Raw genomic sequence first — 17080 nt, forward strand, 5'->3', positions numbered from 1 at the left:
TGAGCTTGTGAGCTTGCCTGGCTTGGAAAGATTCTGAGGCAATAGTTGGTTCTCCATATTTAGTTTTGATGATTCGCAGATTTGAGCAATATGGTCTCTCTAAGAATTTCTAGGTCCTCCATTGCAATTCTAGAGCCATACCAAAGGACCTAAAGATTCCCAGAAATGCATTATCTCAAGTAAAAAATATATAGTTTATTCATCTACTACCATTCAACACACAAGTTCCTATTTCTACACATTCAAACAGAATGGGCTCTGAAAACCAAATATGGGATAATATTGTCACAGACGAAAGCAGTCTAAAACATACTAAATTTCTCCCTAGTGTCCAACAGTTCCTCCGGAATCCAGCTCAAAAATGAGTAGGAATGGTAATCAGGATTACTGCAATGGGAAATTGCAGTTTGTACAGAAAATAATGGTGAGTCAGATGTAATGGTAACTTGTGATTTTTATGAAGAAGAGGCTTGGCACAAACAAAAACACATTGATAGAGTGAAACAACTATTGCCAGTGAAAGAAAGACTAATATATAGCTAAGTAGTGTATATATTTCTCAATAAAGAATTGAGCTCCATGAGTTTCTCCAGTTTAAAAGCTATTAACCCTGTTTCCTAAAACCCAGAGAAGGTGCTGTTTTCGTGCCTCTAGCAACTGTGTAATAGTGACCATTTTAACAGCCATCATTTTCTTCTCACTTTTGCTTGATTAGCCATACCTGCAGACCTCTGCATATGTTCACAATTGTTGAAGTGGAGTCCACTTGCATCAGAGAATAAGAAAAGAGAATAAATAATTTAAAGTGGGTCCCAAGTTGCACACTGGGCTTAAAAGGGAGCACTGAACATGATATGGCTGCAGACAACTATCTCTAGAGTAAAAAATACAACCTCCCTCATCTTTTCACTCACACATGCAATGTACAAGGGACTATGTTGCCATACATCATTCATTATTCTAATAGAACTCCTGTGTACAAAATATGAGATTATAGAGTCCCGAGCTACATTTCAACTATACTAAAAACTAAGACTTCAATCCTTTGCTTCTGAAATTCACAGAGACAGATCGAAGACTTGCCGCTAGATCACATAGATTTCCATACCACAGCTTTGCGTTGTCAGGGACTGCTTCTCATTCAAGACCTAAGGTATTTCAAAACTATACGCACATCTGGTTTTGAAAAGGACAATGATTCTAGAACTTCATGTCATCATACAAATATTAAAGGTAGGTCTCGAAAGCAAGCTTGCATTGCATGATAGGTTCATGCAACCAAATTTTCTTTAAACACTTCTTTCTGCCCAGCCTTACTGTATTCTGATTAGTGGCCATTCCTTTTCAGCCTGTCTGTATACCCACAGTTTATAGAGCAGGGAATCTCTGAACCTGTAAGAGTTTTTTTCATTTTTTAATATATTAATTTTTATTTACATACATTAATAACTTACAGTGAAACAGAACACAAAACAGTGAACATTTTACAAACAACAACCCCACCACCAAGGCCTGAACAAGTATCATTTCATTTACCATAAAATTTATAATTCAACCATTAAACCAATGTCATATCCAAAATTCCTGACCAACAAGGTTATATTGTTTTCCTTTTTCACTTTCTATAACATATTTAATAAAAACTTACCAGTATAAATCAAAATCAGATCTATTAATTTCCCCCCTGTCATCTTGAAGTTTCTTTAGTCATCCCATTGGCAGGACTATTTTGGAGCAAAGCTTGGAAATATTGCCTTTGGTTTGGGCTCCAGACCCAGAGTCTTCTATTCATTATGGCTGTTGAAGGTTGTAACCTTACAGTTTCTGTTAGGAAATTGCAGTTCAGCAACAGCTGGAAAACTTCTGGTAGACAGCATTTCTGAAACCGGACACAGCTTCCTTTTCTTCCTAGTTTTCACATTCTGTTAGATGTTGAGTAACATATACCATTTACAATACCTAGTAGGAATTATAATGTATGTTGCTTACTCTCTGTGTCTTCCCACCACGGACTCAGCCAAGTGGACTCATCTCTATGGAATAAAGAGAAGCTGCTCAGCATCTGCATTGCCAGCATCTTTGCCTTGCCATCAGTTGACACCTTACACAGACAGGATGGGGAAAAGGCTGATGTACAGGTAACATATTGGCTGTGGGAAGACACTGTCAGTGCCTACTATTGTCTTTTTAATAGTCCTTAATGTTATTTTAAAAATCAATATTTTTCAGAATCTATTGATAGCATTGTGGCTCTGCTCAATTTCCATGCTGTGATGAGTGTTCTTTGTAGTTGTTTTGTGAGCTATTGGATTCTTAACCCAAACTAGATTTAAGAAGGGGCTGCTTTCACAATTAGCTCAAAATACATGGACACTATATCTTGGGCATTTTAGAGAGGTTGATAAGAGAGATCTGTGCTGATTTTTAAATCATAATCTACTAGTTAGATCTGTCAAATTCTGGCTGACTTTCTGTTAGTGAGTAAACATGCATACATTGTGTGCTATTCATCTCAAGGTGAATCATTCACCATGACCCAACAGACATACTCTGCTGATACATATAGCAATGATGTGCACATAACTTATTGTATATTGCACAACAGTACGCAATCATTGACATGTGTTATGCTGCACTACTATTCTGCACAGAGATCGTGTAATGCTGATGCAACCTATCTCCACATACAGATATAAACACTATGTAGGGGATATTGGATTGTAGCCAGTGTGCAATGTTTTGAGATATTCTGTGATTTCTATTTCTTCTTCAGGCATTATATGACCAGACAGTAAAAGCAATGGAAGCAATGCTGAGCCACCTCTTATCAGAGAACCCAAACACAACTGAACTGTTCCTACTCTTAGAGGTAAGCAATGGTGATGTATTAGTTACTATCCACTTGTTTGAGCAAGTAACATGGATGTCTTTTTTTTCTGAAAAGGAACCTGGCCCTAGGTGTGTGGAGTTCCTCTATTCCCAAATTAAAGGTATAGAACTTAGTTTTCTTCCAAGCCTGACTTTTACACTCATATTATAATCACAACAGCTCTATTGGGTAATATGCTAGAGGCTGAAAAATAACCAGAGGAAATAAGGTACCTAATACGCAGAGCCGTCCCTAGGCAATTTTTAGGAGTAGGCAAAGAGAATTTTTGCTCCCCACCCCAATTATGGCGCCCCCCTCCCCAAACCAATCACTGCAAAACTTCACCTTCCCGCCGCGGCCTGGTCCTTCCCACCATGGCCTGGCCGTTCTTGCTGCGACCTGGGCCTTGCCGTGGCCGCCATGAGGCCCGCACGGCTTGGCTCCGCCCACCACACCTCACAGCTCCGCCCACCACACTACACGGCATAGTGGGCGGAGCTGCGCGGCATTGTCCTTCCTGGGCCTTGCCGCATGCGGCCTGCGTGGCCCTAGGAAGGACCAGGCCAGGCGGGAATGACCGGCCTCAAGCCGAAGGAGGTGGGGGTGGCGCCATCATCCCGGGGGGCTCAAGGGTGCCTCCGGGACAATGGCACCACAGGCAAATGCCTCCCTCGCCTGACGGGTGGACCGCCTCTGCTAATATGCTATGATTTATGGCTACCGGAACAAAGCTGGTCACTCAATGCCCCCAAATGTATGAAGAAAATTCTTACTCTTTTCTTAAATAATTACATCTTGAAAGTGACATTGTTTTCACCCACAATTACGATGAACCTGGGATGCTTCTAGATAATACTTGTATTATCCCTTATTGTAGATTTTCATGAGGGCCCAAACATCATTTTCCATCTGTTTATAAACCTTCCATGTTTTTCCACTATGGCTGTTTGCCTCTCTTTTCTTGTCAAGAAAACAATTTTGTGAAGATGAGAAGATGAGTCTTTACTGATAGGCTAGGAACTTTTCATCTGGAAGCACCTCTGTTCAGACAGACAGGCATACTCTCTCAATTTGATGTTTTTTTTTGTTGTTGTTTTTTAAAGAGCATTGCTCACAATGTGCCCCCATTATCTCTGTAGCACTTCTCACCCTGGATGAAATCAGCACAAGTGCATGAACGAGCAAGAGCAGTGAAAACCTATGTATTCCTGTTGAAATTTGCAGCCACTTACCCGAAGTTTGATGTGAGTGCTATCTAGGTGGTTTAGCAGCAGGCGTTGAGAGAATAAGATGTATTCAAGCCCATAAAAGAGTATATAACACATACAAATATTTAGAACAGATAATGTGGGGAGATAGAATGGGAAGTTTCATAATATGACTATATGACTATTGTGAAGAGAAATAACTGAGTGCCCCAAAGATCTTTGAAGCAAATCAGGTTGCCTGTATGGCTGGGAGGCTGTGGCAACATTATAGAAAGATTACTGTGGTCCTCCAAGTATATAAATGCCATACAATTTGAAAACTACAATTCTGTTCATTCTTTGAGCAAGTCTGGAGAACAGTGGAAGGTGATGCTTACTGTTTGCCTCACTTGGCTTTCACTTGCCATCACAAAACAAGTGTGATAGTTTGCAACTGAAGGTAACCAGAAGCTTACAAGTGAGCCCTTTAATAGGGTGGTAAGAAAAAAGGGCTTCTTATGATTTTACATCCTCCAAAAGCTCATTTTGCCAAACAAAGCAAGTGGTCTTCTAAAGGAGGTGCTTTTAGCATCATTGAGACCATAGACAGACTAACATGGAAACAAATCAAATGTATCGGGAAAGGGAGGTAAAGCCAATTTGAATTCCAGAAGTTATTTGTCCATTCCTTTGCTCCCTTCATTTTCAAATGCCAGCATTCTCATTATCTCCATTCAGATGTCTCCTGAAAGACCCAGGCTAGGGGTCTTGCTTGGTCAGCTATGCCTACGTCTCAATGACACCAAAAAGGAAATTGGCCGAAAGGCTATGCAAGGCATATATTTCCTGTATTGGCTTGTACACCAGAAAACGGGTAAGAAAGGAGCATTTAAGACTCCATGTGAATGTATATAAGATAGGGAAATTACTCAAACCACAGTCATCAAATGGTCATTTAGGGATATTGGAAGAAAACCAGGAACCCTGGCAGTGACAAGTAAGCAAGCAGCCATAGTGGAGGTCAATCTGTAGAACATTTACTCTATGCCGGACAATGTAAGATCTTGGTCTCAAGAGTGTTGGATAGTCCCTTTCCCTTGTTTATTTACAAGTAAACAGTTGTGTGCAACTATGGTGTGTAATATTCGATCAAGCTAGAAAGAGAAGAGATTCAATTTCCCATGTTTGTCCAATTTCCTGGACAAACATGGCAGGATTTCAGAATGTTAGCAAGAGTCAAAACTATATATGTCCTTTCTTTTCAGTATCACTTGAAGTTCTTTTTCTATTCGATTTTCCTATCATACATCGAATTCAAGACCCATCTTTAGCTACTGGTCAAGTCTTCCAAATAGCTATCTAAATCACGGGGAGTTGTTGACAACTTTTCTGGCCATTCTGAGGCATTTCCCTGAAATTTCCCTAACAAAGGGTGGCAAAAGCAACTTGTTTAGTGACTACTAACTTTGACATTAATCACTAACTCTGGCCCACTTTTCTCCAAACTATAGATTCCTTCACAGGAGTTAGATAGCACACACTCTCACTTCAGCATAAAATATAAAAAGGGAGCAGCTATTAAAGCTCACATTTTAAAAAACAGGTTTTTTTCTCTCTCTCTCTCATTTTAATAAGATTCTGAAATGAAAGCTGACTCATTGGAGCAAGGGCAATTTGAAATATGCAAAGAGATTTTGGGTTCTTACGACTCTGCTATGTCTCATCACAATATCATTGAAATTATTAAGGTAATAATCAATGTTGTGTGTGATGCAATTTAGAAACCTTGAAAAATATAGGTAATTGTAAAACATCAATGTAATCCTAATTGTGTATGGTGTAAAGAGAAGCAAAGAATATCATCGCCATATTTTGTTGTGATTTTTGCAGCTGTAATTGCCATCTCCTGTGGAATATGGTTCATCAAGAGTGCTCAAACCTAAAGAACTGGCCCTTGATGTGGTAGAATCCCCATTGAACAGGGGCAGCTGGAGTACTTATTATTCGGCGAGGATATCCCTAAGCCAAATCCTCCAAAAATGCCTTGTAGAAATTAAAATTGACTCAATCACTTCACTTAGTAGAAATCCAGGTGCAGATACCTTGTGTCTAATAATTATTTTTGAAGACATAACTATGCCTAAGGAGGTATATGCACTCCTTATTAATGGGATGGGATGGGGAATTCAGCCAAGAAGGGTCTTCCAGGATCTAACTATCTGCCCACTCCTAGAGGGTCCAATAAGACTCCCCCCCCCCCAAAAAAAGAAACAATTTATGTAGTCCCCAGAGGCACTCAACCTCACATCTCAAATTGGGAAATGAACCACAAATATGAATTCTCCACTCCTTTAATGACAAACCAAATGGAGGTGCAGTTGGCCTTAGAGTGGTCCACTTTAAATGACTCGGTCTGAGAAGAATTCTCCCTGGAAAATCATATTGGGGGATCACCCCCTTCCCCCAAAACCCCTGAAATCATTGAGAGCTGACTATCTTCCTTCCATCCAACAGCCCCCAAATACCCAAATAAGTGCCTCTGGGGGGAGGGTGTCCCAGAGTCGGGGATACCTTCATACCATCATTGGCTGGATTATGGGAATTGGAATGTGATAGTGTTTAGAAACCATAGAAGCCCCAGTCCTACTTTATTCCTCCCTGCAAAAGTATCTTAGAATGCAGAGGGGAAATGTATAGGAGACGCTGGATCCTAATGCCCATCATTCTTAGCTAGTTGGGTTGTGATAGGATGGGTATTTCAGACAGAGGAATTTCTGAATGGCCATAGGTTATGAGTAATATTTGCAAGTTATATTTAATTTGTTTACTGTTATTTACTTTCTATGTAATTGATGTGTTTATATCTGTTGTTTGCTATTTGTTGTATATTGACTTTTGTTGTAAACCGCTCTGTCCCCTTGGGGAGATGGGACAGGGTATACATAAAGATTATTATTATTATAGAAGCCTTCAGTTGGTCAGTGGGTTAAACCCTTGTGCCAGCAGAACAGCTGATCAAAAGGTTAGCGGTTCAAATCCAGGGAGTGGGGTGAGCTCCCATTTGTTAGCTCCAGCTCCCCATGTGGGGACATGAGAGAAGCCTCCCACAGGATGGTAAAACATCCGGGCGTCCCCTGGGCAACGTCCTTGCAGACAGCCAATTCTCTCATGCCAGAAATGACTTGCAGTTTCTAAAGTCACTCCTGACATGAAATAATAATAATAATAATAATAATAATAATAATAATTATTATTATTATTATTATTATTATTATTATTATTACAAGTTGCTCATTTCCCTCCTTAAAATAAGGAGCCCTTGTCACATGAGATGTTCCTCTCTATTGTCTTCTGTAGCAATTGCTGCTTTCTCAAGCAATGCCTTTCACGTGGAAGGCCACAAGGTGCTGCTCTGTTTATTCTCTTTTAGGAATTTGAACCATTTCTCAGCTCAAAACAGATGACAGAGCTTTTATTGATGGCGATAGACTGCCTAAAGGAAGCCAACAGGCACACGACTGCAGCCTCCCATGCCATCACATCTGTCATCTTGGAGTTCTATGAGCACAAATTACATGAACAAGTAAGATAAATTGGGAGAAAGCCAAGAGAAACAAAGCAAGCAATGACTAAGGCTGTTTTTTAAGTTATCACTAATATTTTATATCCTCAGACATATATTGAATCTGCCTATGGGAAAGGACTATACATCTTGTATGATCCTGCCAGGGCAATGTGCTGTCAGGGCTCCCTAAATGCTTTTTTATGTCAGTAATTCTTGGATTACCTGATTTGAGCCATGTGCTGTGCACCAATCCTGGGGAAAAGCAAAATGAACATGAGATTCCACCTAAACATTAAGAAGATTTTCCTGAGGGTAAGAGCTGTTCTACAGTGGAATATGCTACCTTGGAGTGTGTGGGAGTCTCCTTTCTTGGAGGATTTGTTTAAAAAGGGGGCGGATAGCACCTCTAGCAGGAGTGATTTGATCATGCGTTCTTGCATGGCAGAATGGGGTTGGACTGGATGGCGTTGAGGTTTCTTCCAGCTTGGTTTCCATAACTGTTTGAACATAGTGTGAAAATTTCACACATTGTCAGTCTTGGAAACGGAGCCTGCCTAAAACACTTTGCCATAAATAGCCCCCAATCTGTCAAGGAATATAATGCCCAAGGTTTCCAAGTTATTTTAACACTTAAGACAATCTCAAAGGTGCCTCTTCCTTGCCCTTGAAGCAAAAATACAATAGTATTTCAAAAAAAACTTTAAAAAATTGCTTTTCCGTGAGTGAGGAAGGTGCTTCACTGTTTCTGCCTAATATGTCAGTAGATCTTCTAAAAGAGATAAGTTACCTGCCCATAAAAAGATGTTTTCCTTACAGTTATTTTCCATAGCAATTGCTACCTTCTGGAAAAAGAGTTAAGCATTTATTTTGTTTCTTGCAATGCGAACTCTGTCCTACATCTAAATATGGCTGTTGTTGCTTGTTTTCTTCAAGGTGCCAGAAATTGTGGATAAGATTTATCAGCAGCTTGGTTCCATCTACCAACTCCGGGACAGACAAATAATGATGAGAGTCTTGACCCATCTGACTCACACTTACATGGAAGAAGTATGCAATGCCCTTCTACAGTGTCCTTTTCCAATTGACAGGTACATAGCTCCCTGGTCTAAATGGTGTCAGAAGCGCAACTCGCCTGGTCCAAAATTCACTCTTTAGTTACTCAGAGGAACACAGTAAAAGCTGCCATTTTTTCATCTATACTCTGGCATTAGTAGTACTAAAATGGCAGCAAAGAAGACCTTGATTATTTTAACCTTCCTCTTCAAATAGGCTGGGATGGCTCTAGACCAGTATTTCTCAAACTATACTCCTCAGTTTTAGACCTCAGCTCCCAGAAATCCCAGCCAGTATACCAGCTGTTAGGAATTGTAGGAGCTGATGTTCAAAACATCTGGAGGGGCATAGTTTGAGAAACTCTGCTCAAGTCATATACAAATTGAGTATCCCTGATCCAAAATGTTTGGGACCAGAAGTGGTTTGAACTTTGGATTTTTGAATATTTGCATATACACAATCAGACATCTTGAAGATGGGACTCATATCTACACATCAAATTCATTTATTTCATATGTATCCTCTATATATAGCCTGATAATCATTTTATACATAGTATTTTAATAATTTTGTGCATGACACAAAGGTTTTGTACACTGAACTGTAAAAAAGAAAAGGTGTCACTGTCTCAACCATCCATGTGGATGATTTTGGAGTATTTGGATAAGAGATGCTCAACCTGTACTTCCTAGTGCTACCAATGCGTAGGCACTGTGTACCCCTTTCCAGGCCTGGCTTGGCAAAGAGGTACATGGGTTGAGACAATTCCCCTAGACAGTGCAGAAGACCCCACTCATTTTGTGCTCAGTCTGGAAAGTCTTCTGCTAATACCTTGCTTGAGTGAAATACCATTGTGGTTGGTCTAGAGAGGCCAGCTGGTTCTGCCCTCCTCCTGCTGCAGGAAATGCAACCCTCAGAGCAAGCCAGTCCCTTTTGATGTAAGGGAACCTGGAAGCCTGAACTTGTCTAGAATACAATTGGATGAGATTTCAAGATATCATCTCGCTTAACTTAAACAACATAAATATAGCATGTCTGTGTTCATCCCAATCCAGATCACATTTGCTCATATCCTTGTTGGCATGGGATATAGAGTCAAGAGATTCATTTATTCATGCATCTGCATTGTTGTGACACATATGGAATATAAGCGTTATATAATACTGTCTTCATTATAGTTCACAAATATATTTGCTCCCTGTTGTTTAGGGGTTTTTCCCCCATCATGCATATCACATTTGTTTTTCCCCTGCCCAATTTTGCTTTTTGTGTGTGTTTTTTTCTTAATCTTCAGTCTGAAGAAAAGTTGAATTTGAAAATTTGCTCAATATTGTGTGTTTGTGATGTTTCTATACTAAGATGAATTAAAAATCTTAATTGGTCCTAATCATGGAATTATGCTATGGTTGCTTAAGCATAACATGCTACTTACACTCAGCTTCCATTGTAAGCATCTGGTGCCAGGAGTTGCAGTTATTATTGTTCTCTGAGGAGGCTATTGGGACTGCATTTATTTGCAGTCCAGTGAGTAAGCAAGCATGCATGACAGTTTGAGTACACACCCTGAATTGTGCCTTGTTTCCTCCACCTGCCCTGAATTTGCAGATTTTCCGCTGAGATGTGGTACGTGTTGATAAAAGCATGCTCAGACTATGAACTAACTATCATTGCAAACACACTGCTGAAAAAGCTACAACTGAGTCCAAAAGCTACTGGAGACTATACCACACCACTAGCTGTAAGGAATTGTTGAAACCTTTTTCTCTTTCACATTAGAAAGTGGGTAGGAAAGTTACTTTTTTCAAAAATGAGCTCCCTAAGGGAAGGATTGTATGTTGGCCCCAACTTCAGTGTCCAGTCTCAAAACTGATGTGTTTATGTGTGTGCTATTGTCTAGACAAGATCATGTCTCATTGAAAAATCATAGTTCACATTTCTAATGAAATAAGTTTAGAAAAAGAAGACACATAGAATTGGAATCACTCCATTGGCTGCCAATTAGTTTCCAGGTGCAAGCAGGGCCGGCCCCTCCATGGAGGCCACGTGACGGCGCCGCCTCGGGCGCAGGTCCCGGGGGGCGCCGTCGGGCTGGGCGGGAGGCGGGGCACCGCTCTGACGGTGCCCCGCCGCCCGACCAGTGCGCCCTGGCCTTGTGGCCTGGCTGGCCTTGCCCAGGCTCCCTCTTTCGCCGCCCGGGAAGGGGAGGAGGGATCCCATCCTCCCCTCCCCGGGCGGCGAAGGCTCTCTCTTTCCAACCCTGGCCCCGCCTCCCACGCTGCGTGGGAGGCGGGGCCAGGGCGAATAGCATGGGAGGCAGAGCCAACCCTGGCCCCGCCTCCCACCCAGCGTGCCCACGCAGGGTGGGAGGCGGGGCCAGGGCACGCTGGGCGGGAGGCGGGGCCAGGGCACTGCCAGAAGAACGCCGACACCTAAATGAGCTGTCAGAATTTAGAAACCATGTAAAAACCCATCTCTTATGGCAGGCCTACCTAGAGAGTCGTTAAACATAAATTTTAAGTGTCCTTTGTTTGATCTCTGTTTTGTGTGTTTTCATATGTATTTTGTAGTGATATGTTTTGTTTTTTTGTTTTTTGTTTTTTAAATAATCTTTATTAACTTTTAATTATTTACAGATATTAAAAAAAACCCAAGGATTGTCCAAGGGGTTTGTGAATGGAGGGGATGGGTATGGGTAGGATAGGTGTACTGGGGGGAAGGGGGTGCGGGTATGGGTGGGATCGGTGTGCGGGGAGGGCATTTGATGATGCGTACTTCCAGGGCTGCTCCGGGGTCATTTTGCATTCTGCCTTTCTTTTCTTCTTCTTATCCGCTGTCTTTTTTTTTTTTTACATTATAATTTTTATTGAGTTTACCAGTGTCACATTAACAAAAACAACACAAACAACACAAAAATTAAAGAAAGGAGAGAGAGAGAAGAAAGGAAAAAAAAGAGAGGGGTGAGAGATTTAATATATATATATATATATTACACGAAGAAAGAAAGAAAAACGCACATGTAACATGTTTTGTACATCCATTCGTCCCTTATGAGAATGTAATTAAATTATATTATATTATGTCTTGTCCTGGTAGAACCTATGTCTTCTAGTCATTTTACTAGTATCCAACAAAAAAAAAAGAATTAAGTGATATTAGTTGCCATATAATCTCTAAATAAGTTCCAGTCAGTCTTATTTGTTGATTGTACTCTATAGGATCTTAACAGAAATGTTAATTCATCCATGTCTCTAATGTCATCAACTTTTCCTAGCCATTCATCTTTAGTTGGAACGTCTTGTAGTTTCCAGTATTTCGCAAAGATAATCCTTGCTGCCGTTGAGATATATGTAAAGATTTTGTCTTCATTTGAATTGAAATTTGTTTCCAAGTCTGTCAGCCCCAATAAATAATATTCTGGTTTCAATGGGAATGTTTTCTTTAGTATTTTTTGAGATTCTAAGTGTATCATTTTCCAGTATTTCCTTGTTTCAGAGCATGACCACCAGCTATGAAAGTATGAACCAATATGAGTCTTGCATTTCCAACAAGTGTTTTGCGTTTCTTTGTACATTTCTCCTAATTTTTTCGGTGTAATATACCACCTGTGGAATGATTTTAACCAATTCTCCTTTAAGTCCCATGCGTAGGTATATTTTTGTTTCTTTTTCCATAAGACTTCCCACTCCTCCATACTTATTGATCTGCCAATGTTCTTAGCCCATTTTAACATACAGTTTTTGACTTCATCTGTTGTGTTCATCCAATCTAGTAATCTATCATATATCTTAGTTATTTCTTTCTTATCATTTTGGAGGATCTTATCCCAAAAGTTTTCATTTATAGTGAAGCCAATTTCGTTATCCACCAAAAATTTTTGTTTTATTTGGGCGTACTGAAGCCAAGTCAAATTTTTATATTTCTTTTTAATTTGTTCCAGAGGTTTTATCTGATAACTATCATCTCTCTTGTATAGAATTTCTTTATAGGTTGGCCATTCGGGCCAACCTAATAATTTCCTGCTGTTTTCTTCTAACGGCGATATCCATAGTGGGGTCCTAACGTACATGAATCTTTTATATTTTTCCCATACTTTTATTAGGGCGGAGCGGATGAAATGATTCCCAAAGTTTTTCTCTATTTGTTTCTTATCGTACCATATGTACGCATGCCATCCCCGCCTCAAGTCAAAACCTTCTAAATTTAGGATGTGTTCTCGCTTTAGATTACACCAGTCCTTAATCCATGACAGTGCACAGGCTTCAAAATAGAGTCTAAAGTTAGGGAGGCCAAATCCTCCTCTATCTTTTTTGTCTGTCATCGTTGCATATTTTATTCTGGGTTTCTTACCATTCCAGATGAATTTCGAGAGATCTTTATTCCAATCTGTGAATGTTTTAATTGTCCTGATTATGGGTAGAGTTTGAAATAGGTACAAAATTTTTGGTAGAATGTTCATTTTTATCGTTGCAATCCTTCCCAGTAGTGAGATGTTTAGGTGTTGCCATTTTTGTAAGTCCTTTTTGATTTCTTTCCATTTTACATTATAATTGTTTTCCAATAAATGCGCGTTTTTGGCCATCAACCATATTCCCAAATATTTGATTTTCTTCGTGACTGAGACTCTGGTTTCTCTTCAGATCGTATAAATCTTTCGCCTTTTACTTATCCGCTGTCTTCAATTGTCTCTTCTCTGGTTCCGGTCAGATATTTCTTCCTAAGGTTAATTCTTCCTCATGTATTATAAGATTTTCTTTATATTTAGAAAGCTTTCTACTTTATTCCAATCCGTTTCCTTTCTTGGTCTTCCTTGTTGTTTGGCCAATAGATAAGTCAATCTGTCCATGTTCTTGATTTCCGCTACTTTTATTAGCCATTCTTCTATTGTAGGACCTTCGCTCTGTCTCCAATATCTGGCATACACTATTCTGGCTGCTGTCGAAAGGTATGTTAAGATCTTTTCATCATTCGAGCCTGCTTGGATTCTTGATATATTTAATAAGAATATTTCTGGCAGTTTGGGTAGCTTCTTGCCTAATATTTTTGAGTGTATTCGTGAATCTTTATCCAGAATTCCTTTGCAATTCTATAGGTCCACAACATATGATGGTATGTTCCTTCCGTCTCTCCACATTTCCAGCACTTTGTACTATTGTTTTTGTTTATTGAGCCTAATTTATTAGGGGTAAAGTGCCACCTATAGAACATCTTCCACCAGTTTTCCTTCATACTGTAAGAGTACGTGAATTTGATTTTCCTATTCCAACAGTCCTCCCATTCTGCCATTAAAATGCTCCTTCCAATATTTTTAGCCCAATTAGTCATGCAGTTCTTCACTATTTCAGTTTCACTATTCCACTCGTTTAGATATTTATAAATTTTTGAGACAGTTCTATCGTCTGAAATCCAAATTTTGTCCCACTTATTCTCCTTGTCCATGAAACCATGACTTTTGTCCTTAATAAAGAATTCTTTTAATTGCCAATATTGTAACCAAGTAATATTACTGTACTTGTCTTTTATTTCTTGCTGTGATAATAGCTCATATTCTTGTCCTTCTTTCTTTATTATTTCTCCATATCTAGGCCAGTCTGTCCAACCGAGAAGTCTTCTCTGGGATGCTTCTAGGGGGGAAAGCCATCTGGGTATTCTGTTGTACATTCTCAACTTGTATTTACTCCATGTTTTGATAAGCGCTGATCTGAGAAAATGGTTGTTAAAGCTCTTCTCTTTTTTAATTTTCTCATACCATAAGTATGAGTGCCATCCAGAACTGAGGTCCCATCCTTCTAAATTTAGTAACTTCCTATTTTTTAGGAGTATCCAATCTTTTATCCAAATTAAATTGTTGGCTTCATAGTACATTTTTAAATCTGGCATCGCGAGACCTCCTCTTCTCTTATCGTCTGTTAAACTCTTCATTTTTATTCGGGGTTTCTTTCCCTGCCAAATATATCTACTTAGATCTCTTTTCCAGTCTATAAAACTTTTATTAGATCTCAATATGGGGAGGCATTGGAATAAAAATAACATTCTTGGAAGTATGTTCATCTTCACCGCTGCTATTCGGCCTAATAATGATAATTTCTGTGTTTTCCAGTTCTCTAGGTCCTTTTTTATATTTTTCCAATTAGTTTCATAGTTGTTCTTTAATAATTGTGAATTTTTTGTGGTGATATTAATTCCCAGATACTTAATTTTTGAGGTAATTTGGATACCTAATTGATTTGCTATTTGGTCTTGTTTTTCCTTTGCTATATTTTTTGGAAGGGCTTTAGTTTTGGTCGTATTAATTCTTAGACCTGCTACGTCTCCATATTCCATAATTGCTTCAAACCATTTTTTGCTATTTTTTCCGGGGTCTTCAATAATACAAACAATATCATCTACATAAGCTCTCACCTTATAGCTTATGCCTTGTATTTTTGTTCCTTTGAGGTCCTTGATTTCTCTAATATTGTTTAGTAATATTTCTAATGACATTATAAAGATGAGGGGTGATAAGGGGCAACCTTGTCTCGTGCCCTTTCTGATTCTTATTTTTTCCGTGTCTTGCTGGTTGATTGAGATTTTTGCAGTTTGATCTTGGTAGATTGCCTCTATAGAATTTTGAAAATAGTACCCCATGTCCAGTTCTTCTATTAGTAATTTGAAGAAGTCCCAGTTGACCCTATCGAAGGCTTTTTCTGCGTCTATGGTTAAAAATAATACTTCTTTCTCTATATTTATATCATAATATTCTATTAGGTCCAAAATAATTCGTACATTATCTTTAAGGTGCCTGTTTGGCAGGAAGCCCACTTGATCATCTTTTATCCAGTTCTTTAAAAGGTTTTTCAATCTCTCAGCTAGGATACTTGTAAAGATTTTATAATCGACGTTAAGTAATGAAATTGGCCTGTAGTTCCTTATGTCTTCTGGATCTGTTCCGTCTTTGTGAATTACTGAGATTTGGGCTTCCTTCCAGGATTCAGGCATTTGTTGTTGTTCTCTTATATTGTTCATTATTTTCTGTAGGTGGGGAGTTAGTTCTTTTTCAAAGGTCTTGTAGTATATCGCAGAGAAACCATCTGGGCCTGGGGCCTTATTTGCATCTAGCTTTCTGATGGCCTTCTGAATTTCTTTTTCTGAAATTTCCTTGTTAAGCGCTTCCCTATCTTCTTTGGAGATTTTTTGTAATTTGGATTTCCCTAAGTATATGTTAATTTTATCCTTCTTAATTTGGTCGTTCTCGTATAGCTGACTGTAGAATTCTTTAAATTGCTTCTTGATATCTTCTTCCGATGTGAAGTATTCTGCTCCTACCTTGATTCTGTTTATATATGTTGCTTCTTTTTTCTTTCTTAGTCTTCTAGATAACCATCTCCCTGGTTTATTGGCATTCTCGAAATGTAATTGTTTAATGTATTTTAGTTGATTTGCTCTGTTTTCTAATTCCAGATTTTCTCTCCTCTTCTGTTTCAGAGTTAACTCGTTGAGCAACTTTTGATCCTTTGGGTTAGCTTTAAGTCTCTTTTCTGTTTCTTCAATTTGTGTCATCACTTCCTTTATTTGTTCTTGTTTCCTCCTTTTCCTTCTCGATCCCTGTTGGATGAAGTAGCCTCTTATAGTTGCTTTACTTGCCTCCCATATTACATGATCTGGGGTTTCTTGGTTATTGTTTAGTTCAAAAAATTCTTTTATTAGTTTTTTATTTCTTTCAATATCTTCTTTGTTTTTGAGTAAGTTCCCATCTAGCCTCCATTTCCAACGTTTTTTGGTTTGGTTTATCACTAATTCTAGGGGGCAATGGTCCGAATCCAGTCTTGGTAATATTCCAACTCTTTTGATTTTAGTGGTTAATGAATTCGATGTCCAGATCATGTCTATTCTCGACCAGGACTTATGCCTGGCCGAGTAGAACGTAAAGTCTTTTTCATCCTCATGTAAAAGACGCCATGCGTCTTGTAGATTGAATTCTTCTTTTAGGTCTTTAAAGGCCTTCGGTAGGGTTCCATTATATTTCCCTTTCCCTTTCCTCTTTCTTTTATCTTCACTTTTATCCTTTGAGCTATTTAATATTCCATTAAAATCTCCCATTATTGCTAAACTATCAAATTCCTTGTCCATAATTGATTCTTTCAATATTTTTACAAACGATGATTTTGTATCATTTGGCGCGTAAATATTGCAGATTAGGATTTTTGAGTTTTCTATTGTGATTGTAACCCCAACCATCCTCCCTTCTGTATCTCTGAAGGTTAGTTTAGCCGGGAATTTGCCGTTTATATATGTAACTACCCCTCTCTTTTTTTTTTTTATCTAGGGAATAGAATTCTTGTCCCAAACTTTTTTGCTCCAGGTATTTTGCTTGAAGTTGTGTAATGTGCATTTCCTGTAGTGTAATTACATCATAGGCATTTTTCTTAA

General features: G+C 38.9%; 1 protein-coding gene across 11 annotated transcripts in view; it reads left to right on the forward strand.

Moving 5' to 3' along the window:
• The window catches only part of mroh7 (maestro heat like repeat family member 7), a 49438-nt gene that overhangs the window by 2879 nt on the left and 29479 nt on the right, over positions 1-17080 (forward strand). For 7 of the 11 annotated variants that reach the window (XR_010005407.1, XM_062978289.1, XM_062978287.1 and 4 more), the window contains 10 exons: positions 329-424; positions 1065-1153; positions 2018-2138; positions 2774-2869; positions 4009-4113; positions 4795-4930; positions 5692-5804; positions 7487-7639; positions 8555-8709; positions 10280-10412. Coding sequence is in view for 10 of the 11 variants with exons in the window: in XM_062978289.1 (XP_062834359.1) it covers positions 329-424; positions 1065-1153; positions 2018-2138; positions 2774-2869; positions 4009-4113; positions 4795-4930; positions 5692-5804; positions 7487-7639; positions 8555-8709; positions 10280-10412 (1197 nt within the window). In the remaining variant the exon portion in view is untranslated. Of the gene's footprint in view, positions 1-328; positions 425-1064; positions 1234-2017; positions 2139-2773; positions 2870-4008; positions 4114-4794; positions 4931-5691; positions 5805-7486; positions 7640-8554; positions 8710-10279; positions 10413-17080 lie in introns of those variants that run through there. The other 4 variants (XM_062978286.1, XM_062978285.1, XM_062978293.1 and 1 more) reach the window with 3 other exon arrangements.

This window comes from Anolis carolinensis, chromosome 4, assembly GCF_035594765.1.
Source record: "Anolis carolinensis isolate JA03-04 chromosome 4, rAnoCar3.1.pri, whole genome shotgun sequence".
NCBI classification, from domain to species: domain Eukaryota; kingdom Metazoa; phylum Chordata; class Lepidosauria; order Squamata; family Dactyloidae; genus Anolis; species Anolis carolinensis.